General features: G+C 39.8%; 1 protein-coding gene across 5 annotated transcripts in view; it reads left to right on the forward strand.

Annotated features, from left to right (window-relative positions):
- The window catches only part of LOC5578231 (F-box/LRR-repeat protein 6), a 41,415-nt gene that overhangs the window by 12,856 nt on the left and 8,355 nt on the right, over positions 1–20,204 (forward strand). For all 5 annotated transcript variants that reach the window (XM_021841688.1, XM_021841690.1, XM_021841689.1 and 2 more), the window contains 6 exons: positions 14,457–14,762; positions 14,823–15,033; positions 15,102–15,271; positions 15,330–15,470; positions 15,536–15,703; positions 15,769–16,001. In XM_021841688.1, the coding sequence (XP_021697380.1) occupies positions 14,457–14,762; positions 14,823–15,033; positions 15,102–15,271; positions 15,330–15,470; positions 15,536–15,703; positions 15,769–16,001 (1,229 nt within the window). The remainder of the gene's footprint in view (positions 1–14,456; positions 14,763–14,822; positions 15,034–15,101; positions 15,272–15,329; positions 15,471–15,535; positions 15,704–15,768; positions 16,002–20,204) is intronic.

The raw sequence follows: 20,204 nt of genomic DNA on the forward strand, positions 1-20,204 counted from the left end.
CATATCTCGATGTGAAGGCGAAGGAATCGACTATCTCGATGCGTGGGAAATTTATTGCAAGAAATGGTCAAGAAAAGCAGTTTTCTTCGATCACAGTACGCAGTTGAAAAGAAATGTCAATTCAAATAGAGCTCACTGTAAAAAATTTCGTGACCATATCTTCCGCAGAAATTTTTACTTTTCTTGAGCGAAGCAGCATACTTAGCTTATATGTCGATATTATCAATCCATTATCAAGGAATACTATACCTGATTTTCGATCACGAAATGAGGTCAGATTGTTCATTATTCTCCCTATTATCTTGACAACGGAGTGGTTTTCAATCTAGTATTCATTAAAAGTATGTTCTTTGTTTCGATCTCTCCCTATTTCGATGGTCCCTTCGATATCGAGATTTGAAGAGTCGATTGTAATGTACTGTAACAGAATAACTTGATCATCTCTAGTAGGATGGACCGCACGATCATTGGCTCAACAATGATTCAGTGTAGGTCTGAGCCGTCGCTTGTCCGGTCACCTTTTCATAAGCACTGTTCGTTAAAAATTACAATTTTGTACTTCTTTCTATACTCATACAATGTGACACTTTATTTCGTCTTGTCGTACATTAACCCATTAACCCTAACAATATTCCTGGATTTCGACTATTCGCACGCGACTCACTGTGGGCTTTACTGTAACCTTACAAGGGGGCGATTTAAAGCTCTTTAAACAATGCGATCGCTTAAGTATTGAAAAAAAAAAACCTTTAATTTTAAATTATAAACATACAAATGAAGTTTTTTTTCTGAGTAGCAGCATTGGAGTACTTGGGCAAAGCAGATTAAGAAAATGACAGCATTTGCTGGACTCCAATGCTCTCATAGTATGTATGTAATAGAACCTACAATTCTAAATGCCTTTACATCACTACATCTGAATGCATTAGAAGCGAAATGTTAGTTCCTTTCTACTGCGATTGTGCACCATGGCTTGATCGACGTGATATGCTCCATGCCACGGTATCAGGAAAATGAATGTACGTCAACTATTATTCCTAAACCTATGAATAAAAGGCTAATTATCACAAAAATATAAAACCTGTGCCTGATTTGAACCTACTTTACTCTTAAGCTAAGGATGCTGTTTCGCTCAAGAAATGTACAGCAATTTCTGTACCGAATGGGCAAAGAAATTTACTACAGAAAGCCCCATTTAAAATGATATTTCTTCTCAACTGCGTTAAAAAAAATGAGATTTTCTTGACCTTTTCTGGGAAGAAATTTTCCACACATCAGGCTAGGCGTTTTTGTTTTCGAAAGCAACCAGTCTTAAGCTTGTGACAACTTGTTTATTTTGTGTGGCATCAAATATTAGAGATATTAGAAGTATTAATCCTGATATTGGACAGTGTCCTGCCCCTAGACCAGGGGTTTTCAGACATTTTGGCTCGTGGAGCACTACATTTATGGTTTCAATTGAGACATTTGCGCATTCAAATGGAATTTTAATTGGTTACGCCAAACAGTTCGAAAGATGGTTTAAACGGCTTTTGTTTCTGAATCTTACAACTGAGAAAAAGTTTGTCAGCCACATTTTCCTACTTATTTTAAAAATTCTCATTCAAAATTGTGCACGGACCGCTCTGTGCGTAATAATAAAAAATGATAAATATTCTAGATATACACACTCAGATTAGATTACTGGGTTCGGTAAAATTCTACTGGGTTTTTGAACTACCGAAAAAGCCAGTAAAATTATCGTTATGTATGATTAAATGGAAAATATCCCCAGGTTTTATTTTTCATTGATAATTGGTATTAAAATATAGCCCACCGCAAAATTTCAAATAACAATTCCTGTTTTTTTATTTTTAACAAATTTTCTTAGTTTACTGATTTTTTCGGTAGTTCAAAAACCCAGTAATTTTTACCGAATAGTTTGAGTGTGTTATTGTTGTGCAGAAGAAATTTAAACAACTGAAGTCATCCTTACGTTTCTATAAAAGAAAGACCAATACAGTTATATCAATTAAATAATTCTCTTAACAACTATCGTCAAATATGTTGACTCATCAATTTGTGTTTGAAATTTGGTATTTTCAACATTCAATTGGCTTTTTATCATCACATTTTTAATAACATCTGAAGGGAAGATGTGCACACTTAGAATAAATCACAGTACCCTGTGAAATAAATCACCGAATTTGAACTGTAAACAACAAAATTACAGATTTTCCTATAAAATCTACTTTTTTTACAGACAAAATCCGTGAAATCTACTATTTTACCTGAAAAATCCGTGAAACAAACAAATTTACTGTAACCCTGTGAAATACTAACGAACAGTTCGACAATAACATTATTTTCACCGAAATACTGTGAAATCGTTTGACAGCCGCTCTGGCAGGCACGAGCTCCTTTTGTTTCAGTTTTTGCACACCACTGACAAGCAGTGAAAGCTGACTTAGAGGTAGCAAGCCTGCTTCCTGATCAGTACGTCGAGAGTTTGATTCCCGGTCGAACCATTTTCGAGTTTTTCTTTATGATTTTGTTCAAAAATTGTATAGATTTATCGGTGACTTTTCACCGAACCTTATTACAATGAAATTGAACCGTATTTTTTTTTAAAGTGTGAATTGAAGTCCCTACTCTCGTTTTCGAAAGCTTGAATCTTAAGAACTATTCAGTACACTGAGCTGCAGATTTCAGGAATTTTACAATCAATGAACGATCATTCGCTTGGTTCAAAACAATTTTTCTTAAAAGTTAGTTTTGCATTCATTATTATTTTTATTTATTTGGTTTTACATCAACTAGCTTGATAAATCCTCGCCAACAACATTTTGCCAATTCACTCGGTTCATGGCCGCTTCTCTCCATCCTCGACTGCGACCTACGCTCTACAGGTCCTGGTGCACCTGGTCAATCTACCTAGCTCGCTGCGTTCCACGCCTTCTTGTTCCGACCGGATCCGAAGCGAACACCATCTTTGCAGGGTTGCTGCCCGGCATTCTTGCAACATGCCCTGCCCATCGTATCCTTCCAGCTTTGGCCACCATCTGGATGCTGGGTTCGCCGTAGAGTTGGGCGAGCTCGTGGTTCATGCTTCGCCGCCACACACTGTTTTCCTGCACACCGCCAAAGATCGTCCTAAGCACCCGACGTTCGAAGACTCCAAGTGCTTGCAGGTCCTGCTCGAGCATCGTCCACGTTTCATGTGTGTAGAGGACTACCGGCCTTATGCGCGTTCTGTACATGATACATTTGGTGCGGGCGTGAATCTTTTTTGACCGCAGCTTCTTGTGGAGTATAGTAGGCCCGACTTTCACTGATGATGCGCCTCCGTATTTCACGGCTAACGTTATTGTCAGCCGTCAGCAAGGATCCAAGGTAGACGAACTCGTCGACCACTTCGAACGTAACCCCGTCTATCTTAACACTGCTATCTAGACGAGCCCTGTCGCGCTCGGCCCCACCAGCTAGCATGTACTTTGTCTTGGACGCATTCACCACCAGGCCAACTTTCGCTGCCTCGCGTTTCAGGCGGGTGTACAGGTCTGCCACCTTTTCAAATGTTCGGCCGACAATGTCCATATCATCCGCGAAGCATACAAATTGTCCGGATCTCGTAAAAATCGTACCCCGGCTGTTGAGCCCGGCTCTCCGCATAACACCTTCAAGCGCAATATTGAACAACAGGCACGAAAGTCTATCACCTTGTCGTAGTTCCCGGCGGGATTCAAACGAACTGAAATGTTCGCCTGAAACCCTCACACAATTTTGCACATCTTCCATCGTCGCTCTTATCTGTCTCGTGAGCTTCCCGGGAAAGCTTTTCTCGTCCATGATTTTCCATAGCTCTACGCGGTCGATGCTATCGTATGCCGCCTTAAAATCGATGAAAAGGTGATGCGTTGGGACCTGGTATTCACGACATTTTTGGAGGATTTCCCGTGCAGTAAAGATCTGGTCCGTTGTCGATCGGCCGTCATCGAAGCCGGTTTGATAACTTCCCACGAACTCGCTTACTATAGGTGATAGACGACGGAAGATGATCTGGGATAATACTTTGTAGGCCACATTTAGAATGGTGATCGCTCGAAAGTTCTCACAATCTAACTTGTCGCCTTTCTTGTAGATGGGACATATTACCCCTTCCTTCCACTCCTCGGGTAGCTGTTCTGTTTCCCAGATTGTGCCTATCAGCCGGTGCAGACAAATGGCCAGCCTCTCCGGGCCCATCTTTATGAGTTCAGCTCCGATACCATCCTTACCAGCAGCTTTATTGTTCTTGAGCTGGTGAATGGCATCCTTAACCTCCCTCAAAGTGGGGGTTGGTTGGTTTCCATCCTCCGCAGTACCGACGAAGGCATTTCCTCCGTTCTCCTTACCTCCATTGCCTGTGCTCTCAGCGCCATTCAGATGTTCGTCGAAGTGCTGCTTCCACCTTTCGATCACCTCACGCTCGTCCGTCAAAATGCTCCCATCCTTATCCCTGCACATCTCGGCTCGCAGCACGAAGCCGTTGCGGGATGCGTTGAGCTTCTGATAGAACTTGCGTGTTTCTTAAGACCGGCACAGCTGTTCCATCTCCTCGCACTCCGTCTCCTCCTGGCGGCGTTTTTTCTCCCTAAAGAGGCGGGTCTGCTGTTGCCGTTTCCGTTTATAACGCTCCACGTTCCGCCTGGTCCCTTGCTGCAGCATGACCACCCGCGCTGCGTTCTTCTCCTCCAAAATCTGCCTAAATTCCTTATCGAAGCAATCGTTCCGTCGACTCCGTCCCACGTACCCGACGTTGCTCTCAGCTGCATCGTTGATGGCTGCTTTCACTGTTCTCCAGCAGTCCTCAAGAGGGGCTTCATCCAGCTCATTGGAATTATCAGGGAATTTTATTCAACCTGGAAAAAACCTGGAATTCTCAGGGAATTTCGATCACAATCAGGGAAATTGTTTTGAGGCCGTAATTCATGATAAAATATATTCACGACAAAGAATTTTTGCGTCAAAACCCAAAGTCATATCTAGGGCTGGTAGCAAGTTTCCTTTTAGAGATTTGGTCTTTATTTATATGCAAGTCTCTAAAAAGTCTCTATTTTTGATGAAAAGTATCTCAAGTCTTTATTTTTCCCAAAATGATCTCTAAAGTCTCTTTTTTCCTTATCTTTCTTATATGTCATTAAGATGCATTATGAAGCTTCAGGAACTATCCTACTGGCTTCTCCAGGGATTTAATCTAAAATACTATCAGGAATTAATATAGGGTTCTCTTCAGAAATTCTTGAAGAAATTCCTCTACCAATTCTTTTGGTAATTTTTCCAAGGATGCTTGAAGGATTTTTTCCTGAATTTGCTTAAGGAAATCATTGAGCACTTCAACGTTAGTACTTCTAGTAATTTTCTCAGGGCTATCCTAGGACTTCCTTCAGATATTTTTTCACTAACTTTTTGACCGAATTCTCCAGTAGTTACTCTAGAATCTCTTTTTTTTTTAGGAATTTCTCCAGCATTAAATTCTAGGATTACTGCAGTTCTTCCAAACATTTTTCAATGAATTACTCAAAAAATCCCCATGGAATATTCAAAAGTTCAGTTTATACTAGTTAACAATACAGCATTTTTTTTCAAGAAATCCTCCGATCATTCCTACAACTTTTTTAAGGATTTCCTAAGTATTTCCAGGAGTTCCTTCACAAAATTCTGCTGGATATTATCCAGAGGCTCAATTGATTTTTTTTTCTTTTTTTTCAATTATCTTTGCAATAATCTAGAAAATTTTGTAAGATTTCATCAAGATTGAGTTCCCCTAGAAATCATTATTTATCAAGTGTGACTTAAGAACTTACACAAGTTTTAACAGAAGTTACCTTTCGATTTGCTTTACGAATACGTAATGATTTTTTTTCCTCAATTTCTCAGCTTTCTGGAAAATTTTATTCACGTTTCCATGGAGAAATACATGGAACACTCCTGGAAGAGTGCTTGTTTTTTTTAACTTCCTTAAAAATCCTTTAGAATTATTGGATGACTTCCCGAAGAAATCTTAGGAGCAATCTCTGGACTAATTCCTGAAAGTATATTTAGAGATATTTGTAGTTAAAATCTTGAAAAAATTATGAAGGACAATTTTGTAGAAAATTCTAAGAAATCCTTGGAGACATCTGGAGTAGTTTCTGGTTGAATATTCCAACATGTTTAAAACTGGAGTCTTAGATTATATTCTAGAAAAACCGATGAAACAAACACCGGATAAAGTCCTGGGAAACTAAGGGCTTTCTTGATTAGGAGTAATATATGAAGACATTTTGTGTCGCAATGCCACGATAAATTTCCAATTTGTCCAATTTGATTTCAAAAAAAAAATCAGAGGGGGTTGTGTACGGTCGCAACATTTTAGATTTTTAATTGACACCCAGTATATTGCCGTAAGATGTAGTTAACATCAAAAGAAGAATGAGCGAAGAAGCAGAAAATAGTCTCCTTTTATAGTGCGCTTCCCAACCCAAAAGAATCGTGGAAGACAATATGAACGAGTTTGGTTGCGTAAGAAAGGGGTCGACATTTTCCCAATTTTCGATAGTCTATCGTCAAAAAATCAAAAGTTTTCTCCATTTGAGTAAAATGTTATATAAATTTCCGACCGATTGGTGGGAAAATATTGAAAATCTACCGATAAATGGCTGAGTTATTAGTATTTAAAATCTTACATAATGTCGCGACGGTCGCAACATTTAGATTTTCAATTGACACCCAGTATATTGCCGTAAGACGTAGTTAACGTCAAAAATATTTTGGAAAAGTAGGGTAAGTGTACCAGTTTTGGCCACCCTAAGGAAAAATATTGTTTATTTATAAATCAAAAGACCTTTGGTTACTGTCAATACATCAAACGAATGCTTTCAATCCATGCTCAGCAGGGAAAATATAAAAACTAATCAGAAACTTTGTTTTTGTATTAAAAATGGTGGTGGTGAATACTGGACCGTTTGCACCAGTATTCGCCACGATTTTAATTTTGATTTCTGAATTCGTCACTTACGTTGATTTCTTATGGAGGGTGGCGAATCAGGAACAGGTGGCGAAAAATAGGTGCAGAGGAGCAAAAATTTGAAGGAAAATGATTTTTTTCTATTATTTTCTGAGCAAATTTTGCGATTTCCAAGAATATTTCCGTATCATCTTAAAGCAATTTAGCGAACACTAAACAATTGGCAACCATATATGTCGTAAAACGGTATATAATCTGGGTGGCGAATAACTGGTGCAAGGCGAATACCGGTACACCTTCCCTAATCTGGAGTTTGAACAGCTATAAATTTAAAATTTCATGACAATTCAACCCTCTCTTTTCCACAACTTGAATCGACTATTTATTTACAAAAAAGTGTTTTTAAAAATTGGTTAAGCAAATAGGATTGCAAATGGAAATTGCTAAGGAATTCGAAACAGTAAGATAATATTTGTTTTTCAATAGAAAAAATATTGTTGAGCTGGTAAAGAATCGACTATGTGGTAGAATCAATTATGCCTTGTCGAAACCTCGAGCAAATTTGTAAAAATCAAGACTGCGTAGCCAAAAAACAGAATTGAAAAAATATTGTTTATCAATAGTTTTACTATTTGAACAGTTAATTGAGTATTGGGTTAGTCTAATGTGCATAGAATCATATTTATGTAACTATTGTATTGCATTTATCTGATTCAGTTTTTCTTGAGTTCGTCAAAAATCAAAGGAATTCTGGAGCTACCATGGAAAAAGAGGTTTAATTTAGCACTCTTTCGAATGAAATGTAATAATTCATCATTTATTTTAATTACCACATTTAAATGTTACACAGGTCGGACGTGATTAAGCTGGGGCTTGATAATGCTTCTATTATCCGAAAAATAGGAATCCAGGGATGAGAATATACCTTATCAAATATGTAGCAGATGGCTTTTGTAACAATCATTATCACGATTCAATCAATTTGAAATATTTTTTGAAGGCTATTCTACTGGTCTTGCTCTTCTAGACATAGAAAAAGCATTCGACAGTATTTGGCACGAAGGTTTGATTGTAAAATTAAAAAACTTTAATTTTCCAACATACATTGTTAGAATAATTCAAAGTTATCTGTCAAATCGTACACTTCAGGTTATTTATCAGAACTCCAGGTCTGAAAGGCTTCCTGTAAGAGCTGGTGTTCCTCAAGGCAGCATTTTGGGACCATTATTATACAATATTTTCACATCTGACTTACCTGAGTTACCTCAGGGATATCAAAAATCCCTGTTTGCGGATGACACAGGCCTCTCCGCCAAAGGACGAAGCTTTCGTGTCATCTGTAGTCGATTGCAAAAAAGTTTGGATATTTTTTCTTCATACTTGCAAGAATGGAAGATTTCTCCTAATGCTTCCAAAACTCAACTGATAATATTCCCACATAAACCAAAAGCTCTTTATTTGAAACCTACAAGTAGACATGTTGTCACGATGAGAGGAGTTCCAATAAATTGGTCAGATGAAGTTAAGTATCTAGGGCTCATGCTAGATAAAAATTTAACTTTCAAAAATCACATTGAGGGCATACAAGCCAAATGTAACAAATATGTAAAATGTCTCTATCCACTTATTAATAGAAAATCAAAACTTTGTCTTAAGAACAAGCTTTTGATATTCAAACAAATTTTAAGACCAGCCATGTTGTATGCTGTACCAATATGGACTAGCTGTTGTAATACCAGGAAGAAAGCTCTGCAGAGAATTCTAAATAAAATTTTGATAATGATTCTGAAGCTTCCTCCCTGGTATAGTACCAATGAGTTACATATAATATCCAATGTTAAAACATTGGAAAAAATGTCAAATAAAATAATTAATAATTTCAGGCAAAAATCGTTACAATCTTCTATTGCCACGATTAATGCGTTATATGTTTAGGTTAAGTTAGGTTCAGTATATTCAAAACGTTTTTTTTTCTCTTATAAGCAGGTGAAATTAACTCACCTGTAAAAAATCTGAACTGCTACGGCAAATGAAATGTTATATGTTGTTAACAAAATGTTAATAAAATCTTAAATTTGTTTTACCAAATTAGGATGATAGTGTTGTCTAATAACACAGAACACCTAGATATTAGAAATGAATGTAATGTTTGGAATGATACTAAAAAAAAAAAAAAAAATTGAAATATTTTAAAGAATTTGGCCATTTTTGCAGGTCAGAACTTTATAAGTACTTCCGAAAATATTGGCAAACTTAGTTTTATTTTAACATATTGTCACAAATCCAACTAAAAATTTAGGTATCCAAATAACCAATGGAAATGAATAGTACACTTGCGAGAACGCAGTACTGAAACAAATTTCAATAAGAAGCATACTAATGCACTTGAAAATTCCGTTCACGATGATGAATAAAGCTCTTGCAAACGAAATAAAAAGTCCATCATAGGCAAATAAAATTCATTTGAATAAAACTTGAACCACAGACAAACAGACGTCACACTCTCATCATTGTCCATCGACCACCTTTTAACGGTCGATTCAAAAATATGGTAGGTGGCTAATCCACCACCCGCAGCGCTCGCATCGTTTTTGTTTGCGTTTGACGTTTACAAACTACCGCCATCTGTTGGCCTGCCGGCCAATCACACTAATTTTAGCATTGGGCGTACATGTCCTCGTGACTTTGATTTTGATCGAGATTTGTTCTAAGTGTTACGTCTGTTTGTCTGTGCTTGAACTTTGGTATTATAAGCACCTTCATATTGGATATTGGAATAGCTTCAGCATGCGGCGTTAAAAAATGTCTAGAAGTAAATACATTGCTATTAAATCAAAATCACTTTAAAACTTGTCATTATTTTGTTTTAGTCACACAAAATCAGAGTATTTCTTAAACCTGGAATTATTTTGTAATACCTGGAAAATCCTGGAAATATCGTGGACAACCCTGTCCCCGTACCGAGCTTCCAATCGCTAGTCCCTATCCATCGCTATGGTCTTCACCGATTGTCCCGGTTCGTATTCTCTCGTTGATTATTCGTTGCTTGATGTTTTTACGGCTGGCTTGCAGAGCCTGACACAAACCCCCTTGATTTCCAGAGGACCATTCCCCCTAAATGTTCGGAGGGCCATAGTGCACAGTTTGGCTTAGAGTCCTTCTCTGGCACTCGGACGATGATCAGCCGCCCCTGACATGGGGAACAGACGCTGTTGTGAGCCGCTCCTAACATGGAGTACAGACGCTCCAGGTTTGCAGAAGCAAAAGCAGAAGCATACCCCCCCCCTTTCCTTCCCTGTCAGCATACGACCAAAGTTCCCACCGGGGGTTGGTTACCCGATCTTCCCCAAGGTTACTCGTACCCCGGCCAGTACCGCGAGGAGGTAGGGATTACTTGACTGACTGTTTCATATATTTTGAATACTTTTCAGATTTTTCCGCCAAAATTTCGTGGGGTCTCTTCAAAGAATATAAGATTGCGATTATAATGATACTTTGATTTAAAATTGTGGTCGATCCCATGCTGAGGAAATTAGATATGATTTTTCAGCGTGTTTTTTTTTTAAATGGCACAACTTCAAATAAAAATTTAGTATACAAAATTCAAAATATGTTTTTGGAAAAATACGTACGAAGTAAGGTGGTGGTTGGTCCCTAGTGATAAATCCTACCTCCGTTCTGGTCACGATCTTCAGATTATCGTGATTCGTCAACATTCGTATTGATAAAGTGGGAGGACAGAAGTAAAATTTGAAAGAAACGAATGCCAGAACAGGTATCCACCGGCGACGCCAAACGGACCAACGTAATGTGGTGTAATTTGGAATTTGTGGATTGAATACTGACACCTATATTTTTTTGCCAAGCATCAATATGGATGACTCTCGAGGATTGCTTAACGTAAAAGGGGTTATGACAAGGTTGTGGATTTACTGGGTAAATCCATCACATTGGGGTTATGACTTTGTGTCTAGTCAGGGATAGGGTCTGATTGGTATGGTAGAATGCAATAGAGTTCGGAATTGATAGACAGACTTTGAGGAAAGAAGTTTTCAACGTAAGGCAGCAGCACCTTGGAACTTGGAGGGCGCAGATCTGGAGAGTTGGGCAGCTGTTCATGCTGGGTTACATTATGTAGAAAGTGGAATCTGTTTTGCCGCGCACAAATTATGGGAAGTATTTGAAAATGGCTTCTTGTTTAGATTGTGTAACGCAAGAGAGCATTTTTAGCTCTGCGTTATATTAGGAGGTTATTATAGTGCAGGGTCTACTGATGACTGTGTAGGTATTTTAAGGGTGATTGAATGAAAGTTTTGTTGAGGGTAGTTATTGTTGAATTTTAGCATTTCGTAATTGTTTTGAAATGTTTGTCGTACAATGAGAAAGAATTTTGGGGTATTTTTTTGGTTATTATTTGCGCTTTTGCACTTGTAAATGTTTTATTTAATAGAGATACTTTGTGTTAGGGAAGTGTAGGAGGATAAATTATAATTTATTAGAATTTTCTGATAGAGGCAGAGTTCACATGTTACTTAGGTATTGGAAAGCAAATGAGAACCACATTAAATAATAGATTAACAGTAATGCTCATATTTTTATATTTTCATTTCATCGCGGTCCTCATTGCCCGAGCGGAGACGATAAAACTCGAGTTGGATATAATCGACGCAACTACGATACGGAAAAGAAACAGATGAGAAACTATCGATACATTTATTTAACTATAAAAACCACGTTTTAACGTAATAACTTTATTTATTTCTTCTCGTTTCAGCAATCCAACAGCCAAATCATCTCTACTATCTTTTTCATTTCCTCTTCGTTACATTTATAGTCCCTCTGGTACTGAATCGAATGACGCATTCCGCTTTTTATCAGCGCTGTCTTTGCTGTACGTTGAGCATGGTGTCGGAGGTGGTGTGCTGTGTAAAACATCTGATGTGCTACACGGCACGCTACTTCCGGCATTTTGTTGGCGCGCGGGATGGGCAGTGCTGGTGATGATGTGGAGGGCGCTATTCGGTTTAGTGCCAGAGGGACTATATCTATTTAATGTATCTGAAACTTGTGGGACCGCTTTAAATACCGGCGCCTGCTTGTGGAAGATCCCGGTGTGCTAAACGGTATAGGACATGTTAACGGGGGAGGCTTGGTAGGTCCTCACCTAGCCCGTGTCTAGATAGGCGGACGGATGTCTGCCAGGGTGTGGATCGAGGAATTACAATTACAATTACAAATACGTACGAAGTAAGAATAACTCTTTGCCTTTCGAATGCGGCTTAAATATTTTCAATTGGACGTGTAATCACAGATATATGGGCAGAACACTTTTTTATGATTTTGAGGGGATGAACCCAAACTTTTGCACGGGAATGTACATGATTTTTTCACCTTTCCATTTGTCAAGAGTTCAGACGTGCTTGCGCGACAAAAAAATAATTAGTAAAGTCTCCGGAATAATGGGAAAATGGGACTAAATTAGTCAGACTAATCGCTTATTTTCTTCAAGAGATTAAATGATAATTTTAACAGCCTATTTGATGGCAAGATGAAGTTTGCCAGGACCACTACTGCCCATAACTGCATAACAGTCACATTCGACATTTTTGACAATTTCGAGTTAATACCGGGGAGAGTCATCAAATAACAAATACTTTCGATCCACTTACTAAAATCTGTGAGATTGTTCTAGAAAATTCGAAAAAAATACCAAGTTGTTTTGTCACATTGGCAATTGTAATCGCATAACAGTCACATTGAGATTATACATCAGCCTCATAATGCAGTGGCAACGAAATTTCTATCAGAATTTTTTCTGACTATTCACCCAATAAGCGATATGAGTTGTACAAAATTTCAGCCTGAAATAAGCACTTTTGAATTCTTAGTGATTTTTTGAAATATCAGTTCCCTCCCATACTGCAATAAAATGCAAACTTGGTATCCCATTTACTCAATGCCTACTTTTGTCGAATGTTACAAATATGCAGTTATGGGCAGACTAGTTGTTAAAAATTATGTTTCGTCAAATTATCCAGAAGATTTAAAGGCGTTGAAAGGTTAGTGAAAATTCATACACGGTGCTTCATTGACCGTCATTATCAAACAAAAATTGCCATCAAAACATAAACATTTACTCATTCTACACCTCTGGGTATATTAAAAAAAAACCTTTAACGAAATTTTAAGTTTTTTTTTAAGACACTGACGCGTTAATGCTTCCAGTAGGCATTTATGCCCTTCGAAGGAAGCACCACACTAGACAACGGACTAGCATGCAACGCCCAGTGGCACAGTCGGAAAACAGTCCTCACGAAAAGTTTACCGGCCGAGGCGGAAATCGAACCCACACTCCCTAGCACGCTACGGCTAAATGCCTGGTGACACTAACCGCACGGCTACGAAGCCTTCTGAAGGCGTAACGTCGATTTCTAATTAATCAACAATGTATTTCAATACCTGGAGCCGCTAAAACTTTGGATTGGAAATATCGAATTGTCAATATCGACACATGTTCTAAAACTAGAAGAGTTTTTTGAGAGCTTGTTGAAAAATGGTGCAAAAATATCGGAGAACAAAAAAGTTATCGCGATTCGTATATTTTGTTGGCAGTAAAAATGGAAGCTGTCGGTAGAAGGGTTAAAGAGCCTACTGCCCTTCAACGCCTACTTGTCCCATGTTCTATGCAAACTAAAGAAACTATATGCAAAGAAGCGAAATGTTCCAATTGGAATTCCAAGTTTACTGTCAATGTCATTCCAATCGAGCAGGAGACTTGTCAAACACTTTTTCACACAAGCTGAAAACGGCTCACACAAAAATGTTAGCGCCCACGAAAATTTTGCTTCTTCTGAAGTAGCATATTTTCTGAATACATGAGTGTCGGTTGCAATTTTCATGCTTTGCATAAATAATGCTCTATTCATTACATTGGTTTTCCATACATTCAGTCAATTTTTCATTCGTTATCCAAACCTGTGAAAATTCAACACATCAAACCTGTGTCTCACTTTTAGCGTGGGAATCAACATTGGCAGTGCTGCGTAATAGATTTGGCATAGTTGCTAGCTGATTTATTTTAAATATGATCAGATTTCGTCTCTTTATAATTTAGACTCTTTATTGTGCACAAATCTCCAAAAAATCACTGATTACGCTTTAAGGTGATTATAAAACGAAGCCAAACTTCGAATTTTCAAGTGCACAAGACTGAAGAATCTGACAACAGTTCGCGTTGAAAATCAATCAAATTACTTGCTTGCTGATGGTGACCAATGGGATACATTTTCAACGCGGAGCGCTGTTTGGTTCACAAGTCTTGTGCTCTTGAAAATTCAAGGTATGGCTTCATTCTATAATCACCTTAAGATCTGATGGCCTATACTCGGAGGAGTTCTGTATAACTAATTTGAGCGAAAAAAATGTTTCAACCAAAATGATTCTCATGGACTGATATGGATATTAAACTTCTCTTCTATCACCTTTCCAGATAAGCGAGAACAAAATCGGCATAAAGCTGTGCATAAAGAAGGCATCTGATGCAACAGTACAACAACCAAAGAAAGCAAGCCGCAAGCGGACACGCAAACCCAAGAGCCTTACCCAAGCGGACAGCGACGAGGAGGAACCGACGGTGGCCGCCTCGCCGGAAAAGCGCACCCGACGACCACGGGACACCTCCCGGCGGACAAACAACAACACGGAGAAGGCCGCCGTCGCCCCGCCGGAGGAGTACAAACGGCCCGAAGATCAGAGCGCGTGGGCCGACCAACTTCCGGAGCATGTGCTGTGCGAGGTAATTTGCCCTTACATACTTAAATGAATCCTGAGTTGAGCTCCTATCTTTCTTGTTTAGATTTTTCAACACGTCATCCAAGACGACGGTTGCATTCCATCGTTGATCCGGTTCGGAAAGGTGTGCTCCGCGTGGCACAAAGCTTCCCTGGTGCCTTCCCTCTGGCGGACAGTGGATCTCGGTAACTGGACCAAGGAACGGTTCAAAACCGAACTTAAACTCAAATGGCTGATTGAGAACCGCCTCCGCAATAGTACCGATGTCAGTTTTGGTAAGTTTCAAACAGTTGAAAGAGCTCAGGGTTCTCGATCTATACAGTTCGATTCTCTTGATTGACAGGAAACTGGAAAGTCACCAATGTGCAATGTGTATTGGATAAGCTGCTTGTAGCCGCGCCAAACCTTACGGGAATCACCCTGACGGGTTGGAAGCAACTCACTTCCGACCATCTCATGTTTCTCGTGCAAAAGTTCAAAAGTCTGCGGAGATTGGATCTTAGCTCAATAAACGTGAGTTGTGTTGTATGCGGTCAATGTTTGTTCAATAATGGAATCTATTGTTTTTAAGGCCGAAGTCAATGCGAACAAAACGGCCGTCGGCCAAGTTTCGTTGTGCACAGCCATCACGGAGATGGGCGAACGGTTAACCCATCTCTATCTGGCCCACAATCGTCTCAGTGGCATTCCACAAATCGTTAAGGCATTGTCGGTAAGTACTAACCTTCTCCTCGTCACCCGAACTGTTCAACTATTGATGTACTTATCCTCGTGTAGACTCAATGTCCAAACCTCGTACTACTGGATCTTTCCAACGTAACCACCATCGCCATCTCACACGGTATACTCAACATCGAGCAGCTCCAGGCCGGATGCCAAAAGTTGAAGGTTCTCCGGATAACCAATTCGCATATCAACATGAGTACGGCAACCCTTCAGGAACAGGTTTGTTAATGAATCTTATCTATCATAAACACAAACTCGCCAATGCTTCTCTCCTTAACCTACAGATGGAGTCACCCGGTTTCCCGGAGCTGGAGGAGCTCTCGGTCGCTTCGCTGGCCGACGAATCGCGGCTGTTCAACGATGAGTACCTCCAGAGGATTCTGAAAACCAGCACCCAGTTAAAGCTGCTGGACGTTCGAGGCTGCTCCCGACTGACCCACGACAGTTTGATTCGGCTGCCGACGTGGGACCTGAAGCATCTGTTTCTGTCCGGATGCTCCATCACGAGGGATTTGGGGTAAGTTGTTTATCTTATGATCTGTGAAAATTCGGTGATTATAATGGGCACTGTTTCGAATACTGTGTTTGACACGACCATTGGGTGCTAAATATAGATAAATATATAGATAAATAAGCTCAAGAAAATATATTCCGTCAAGTTTTGAATACCGGAAACTGTTAAATTTGGTTCACCATAATTGTATGAGTCCACATAGGTTAAATTCTTGTTGATTTATTTTCAAGAGATTACTGGTTATGTTTTTTTTATCTGATGTTATGTACTTGTGGAGGACGGAAGGGATTAAGAATGAATACACCGAATTGAATCTATTACTAATTTATTTCCTCTTCTCAAGTCTGAACGTGATTCTTTACTCTTCGGTTGGCGTAACATGAATGGCGCCACAGATGTCTCCACTTTTCATTCTCCACTCTGTTTTCAATGTTCGTGATGCGCTGCGACAGGGGTGATCATAAATCACTGCAATAGGGGTGCTCACAAATCACACCCCATAGGCGCCCCCCCAGTTACACCAAAAATCGGACACGATGACCAGATTGGGTAACTACTGTTCGCGTATCATCTGCTGGGTGATCTCCGATTTGCTGATCGCACATGAACGCTGGTTTGACTCTATCTATCGAAATGATCTGCTTCTTTCCAGAAATGACTACTTCGAAATGTTTGTCGTTGCGGCTTACCACCTGAAAGGGTCCTTCGTATGGCTGCTGCAGAGATCGTCGTACCGAATCGACACGAACAAACACATGACTACAAGTTTTAAGCGCACTGTGTTGAAAGACCGATGGCTTGGAGTGGTGATGAGTTCTGGGTGCCCGCATGTTCGAGAAATACTGATGGAGTGCCTTTGCGAAATCCGATCGATCAACATTCGAAGCGGGAGGATCGAAAAATTCTCCAGGTAGGCGCAATGGTTGGCCGTAGACGAGATCAGCAGCAGAGCATTTCAAATCTTCTCTATAAGCACTACACATCAAAGCTGCCTTCAAAGTTCGATGGAAACGTTCCACCAATCCGTTGGCTAGAATGTAAACCAACTCACGAAATAAGTCCGACTCGAACTGACGACCTTGGTCCGATGTTATGGTCTCAGGAGTACCGAATCGGGATATTTAAATCGAAGTTAATGCCCTAGCCACGGTGGGGGCTACCATGTCGGGCAATGGTACTGCTTCGGGCCAACGTGTGAAACGATCGATGATAGTCAATACATATCGATTTCCCTTCGATGGCGGCAATGGACCTACAAGATCAATATGTACACTCCCGTGCATAAGTTTGGGTTCACCCCCTAAAAAACATACAAAAGTGTTCTGTCCATATCTCTGTGAATATACGTCCAATTGAAACTCTCTAAGCCGCATTCGAAAGGCAAAGAGTTATTCTTACTTCGTATGTATTTTTCCAAAAACATTTTTTGAATTTTGTATACTAAATTTTTACTTAAAGTTGTGACATTTTTCAAAAAACACACTGAAAAATCATATCTAATTTCCTCTGCATTGGATCGACCAAAATTTTTAATCAAAGTGTCATTAGAATCGTAATCTTATATTCTTTGACGAGCACTCACGAATTTTTCGCGGAAAAATCTGATAACTATTCAAAATCAATGAAACAGTCAGTCAAGTCATCGTGCAAAAGTTTGGGTTCACCCCTCAGTATGGTGTATCGTGCAAAAGTTTGGGTTCACCTTAACATACTTTAAACATGAAAAATCTGTGAAATCTCAAACCAATCATTATTTGCGCTCGAAAAAGCTTTAAACTATTAAAATCGGTTGAAAAATGGCAGAGATATTGACAAAAATGATGTGCGTGCGGCTCAGGTGAACCCAAACTTTTGCACGATTTGCATCATATTGAGGGGTGAACCCAAACTTTTGCACGATGACTTGACTGACTGTTTCATTGATTTTGAATACTTTCCAGATTTTTCCGCCAAAATTTCGTGAGGTCTCTTCAAAGAATATGAGATAACGATTCTAATGACACTTCGATTTAAAATTTTCGTCGATCCAAAACTGAGGAAATTAGATATGATTTTTCAGTGTGTTTTTAAAAAAATGTCACAACTTTAAGTTAAAATTTAGTATACAAAATTCAAAAAACGTTTTTAGAAAAATACATACGAAGTAAGAATAACTCTTTGCCTTTCGAATGCGGCTTAAAGAGTTTCAATTGGACGAATATTCACAGATATATGGACAGAACACTTTTGTATGTTTTTGAGGGGGTGAACCCAAACTTTTGCACGGGAGTGTATATGTCGAAATCTAGATTTAGGTGGATCAAACTGAGCCATTGCCGAAATAGTGTGACGATTTATTTTTGATAGCTGGCAATCGACACAAGCTTGAACGAATTTGTTAATGTCTCGATTCATCGACGCCCATATGAATCTATCGCAGATTAGTCTCCTTGTGGCTTTCGTCCTTGGATGAGATAGACCATGAAAGTGCTGCATGATGGTGGACCATACTTTTCTGGCACGAAGGGTCGAATACGATTTTCCAAGGACACGTCGCAATAAACGGGCCGAGAGATATTGGAGATTCGGACAGGTTCAATCCTAAGAGTCGATGATTTCATCAGGTGTTTCAACTGCTCATCGGTCGCTTGATCCTCTCCTATGGCCGAAAGGTCAATGCCACTTATACCTTCCACGCGGGAAAGAGCGTCAGCAACGGTGTTTTCGTTACCATTGATGTGACGGATATCAGTGGTAAACTGCGATATGTATTTCAAGTATCGTTCTTCATGGGGAAGCCTACTGGAGGAGTTTGTGGTCATGGCGTAAGTGAGAGGTTAATGGTCGGTAAAAATGACGAATTTTCGACCTTCCAGGAAATATCTGAAATACTTGACAGCCATCTTCATAGCCGTCAATTCGCGTCCAAATAATTCTTCTGTGAATCCGCGAACTTCTCTGAATAGAAACCAATCGGTTGCCAAGACGACCCAGATGATTGTTGAAGAACCGCACCGGCTGCAGTATTTGACGCATCGATCATTAGTGCTAAATCCTTAGTTGAATCTGGATAATACAAAAGCGCGGTTTCAGCTAAGGAAGTCTTGCATCGTTCAAAAGCAGAAGTTGTCTGATCGTTCCACGATAGCGTTCGGTTGTCATTCTTGCGGTTTTCAGGAATCATCTTCCGTAAATCCAACTGCATGTCTACTGCTTTTGGGATGAATCGCTTGTACACGTTGATCAGTGCCAGGAATCTTCGAAGCTCCTTCACTGTCGTTGGGCGTTCGTATTTAGTAATCGCTTCCACTCTTGAGGGTAAGGGTTTGATTCCGTCGCTGTTTACCAAATAGCCTAGAAACTCGACTTCGGGCTGTGCAAATTTACACTTCGATACGTTAATTACTAGACCGTTCTGTTTCAGCCGTTCAAATACAATTCGGACATGTTCCTTATGTTGTTTTGCTGACTCGGAAGCGATGCAAACGTCGTCAATGAATGTAACCACGAAATCTAAATCACCCAGAATCTTATTCATGAAGCGTTGAAAAGTCTGGCTCGCGTTGCATAAGCCAAACTGCATCCTGGTGAATTCATAAAGTCTAAAAGGCGTAATAACGGCTGTTTTTGGAATGTCAGCTTCCTCCACCGGAATTTGGTGATAGGCGCGTTCTAGATCTAAGCTAGTAAAAATCTTCTTACCTTGCAGGGAGTTCAGAAGATCATGCACGTGTGGCACCGGGTAACGGTCAGGAACTGTGGCTTTATTTAATCCCCGGTAATCTCCGACAAATCGAAATTGTCCATTCTTCTTCATCAGGCAATGGAGTGGACTTGCCCAGCTACTACTCGATGGACGACATATTCCAAGTTCGGTCATAAGAGCGAATACTTCTTTGGCTGCTTTGAGTTTGTCTGGGTGCATTCTTCTTGCCTTCGATGCGGCGTGGGGTCCTTTGGTGACAATATGGTGTGTGACGTCATGTTGAGTCTCGGCTTGCATAGTGGCTGGAAGGGTGATTTCTCTAAACTCCTTTAGCAGCTCGTGGAAAGGATGTTCACAACTGAAGGTGGTGATAGTGTGGATATCAGCTATCATCAATTCTCCAGCGGATCGCAAGTTTGTTTTGACGTCGATGAGGCTTCTGTTTCTCATATCGATAAGAAGGCCGAAATGAGCCAAGAAATCGGCTCCAATTATCGCGTGGCTGACGTCAGATACCAGGA

Source organism: Aedes aegypti, chromosome 2 (assembly GCF_002204515.2).
Source record: "Aedes aegypti strain LVP_AGWG chromosome 2, AaegL5.0 Primary Assembly, whole genome shotgun sequence".
Taxonomy (NCBI): Eukaryota; Metazoa; Arthropoda; class Insecta; order Diptera; family Culicidae; genus Aedes; species Aedes aegypti.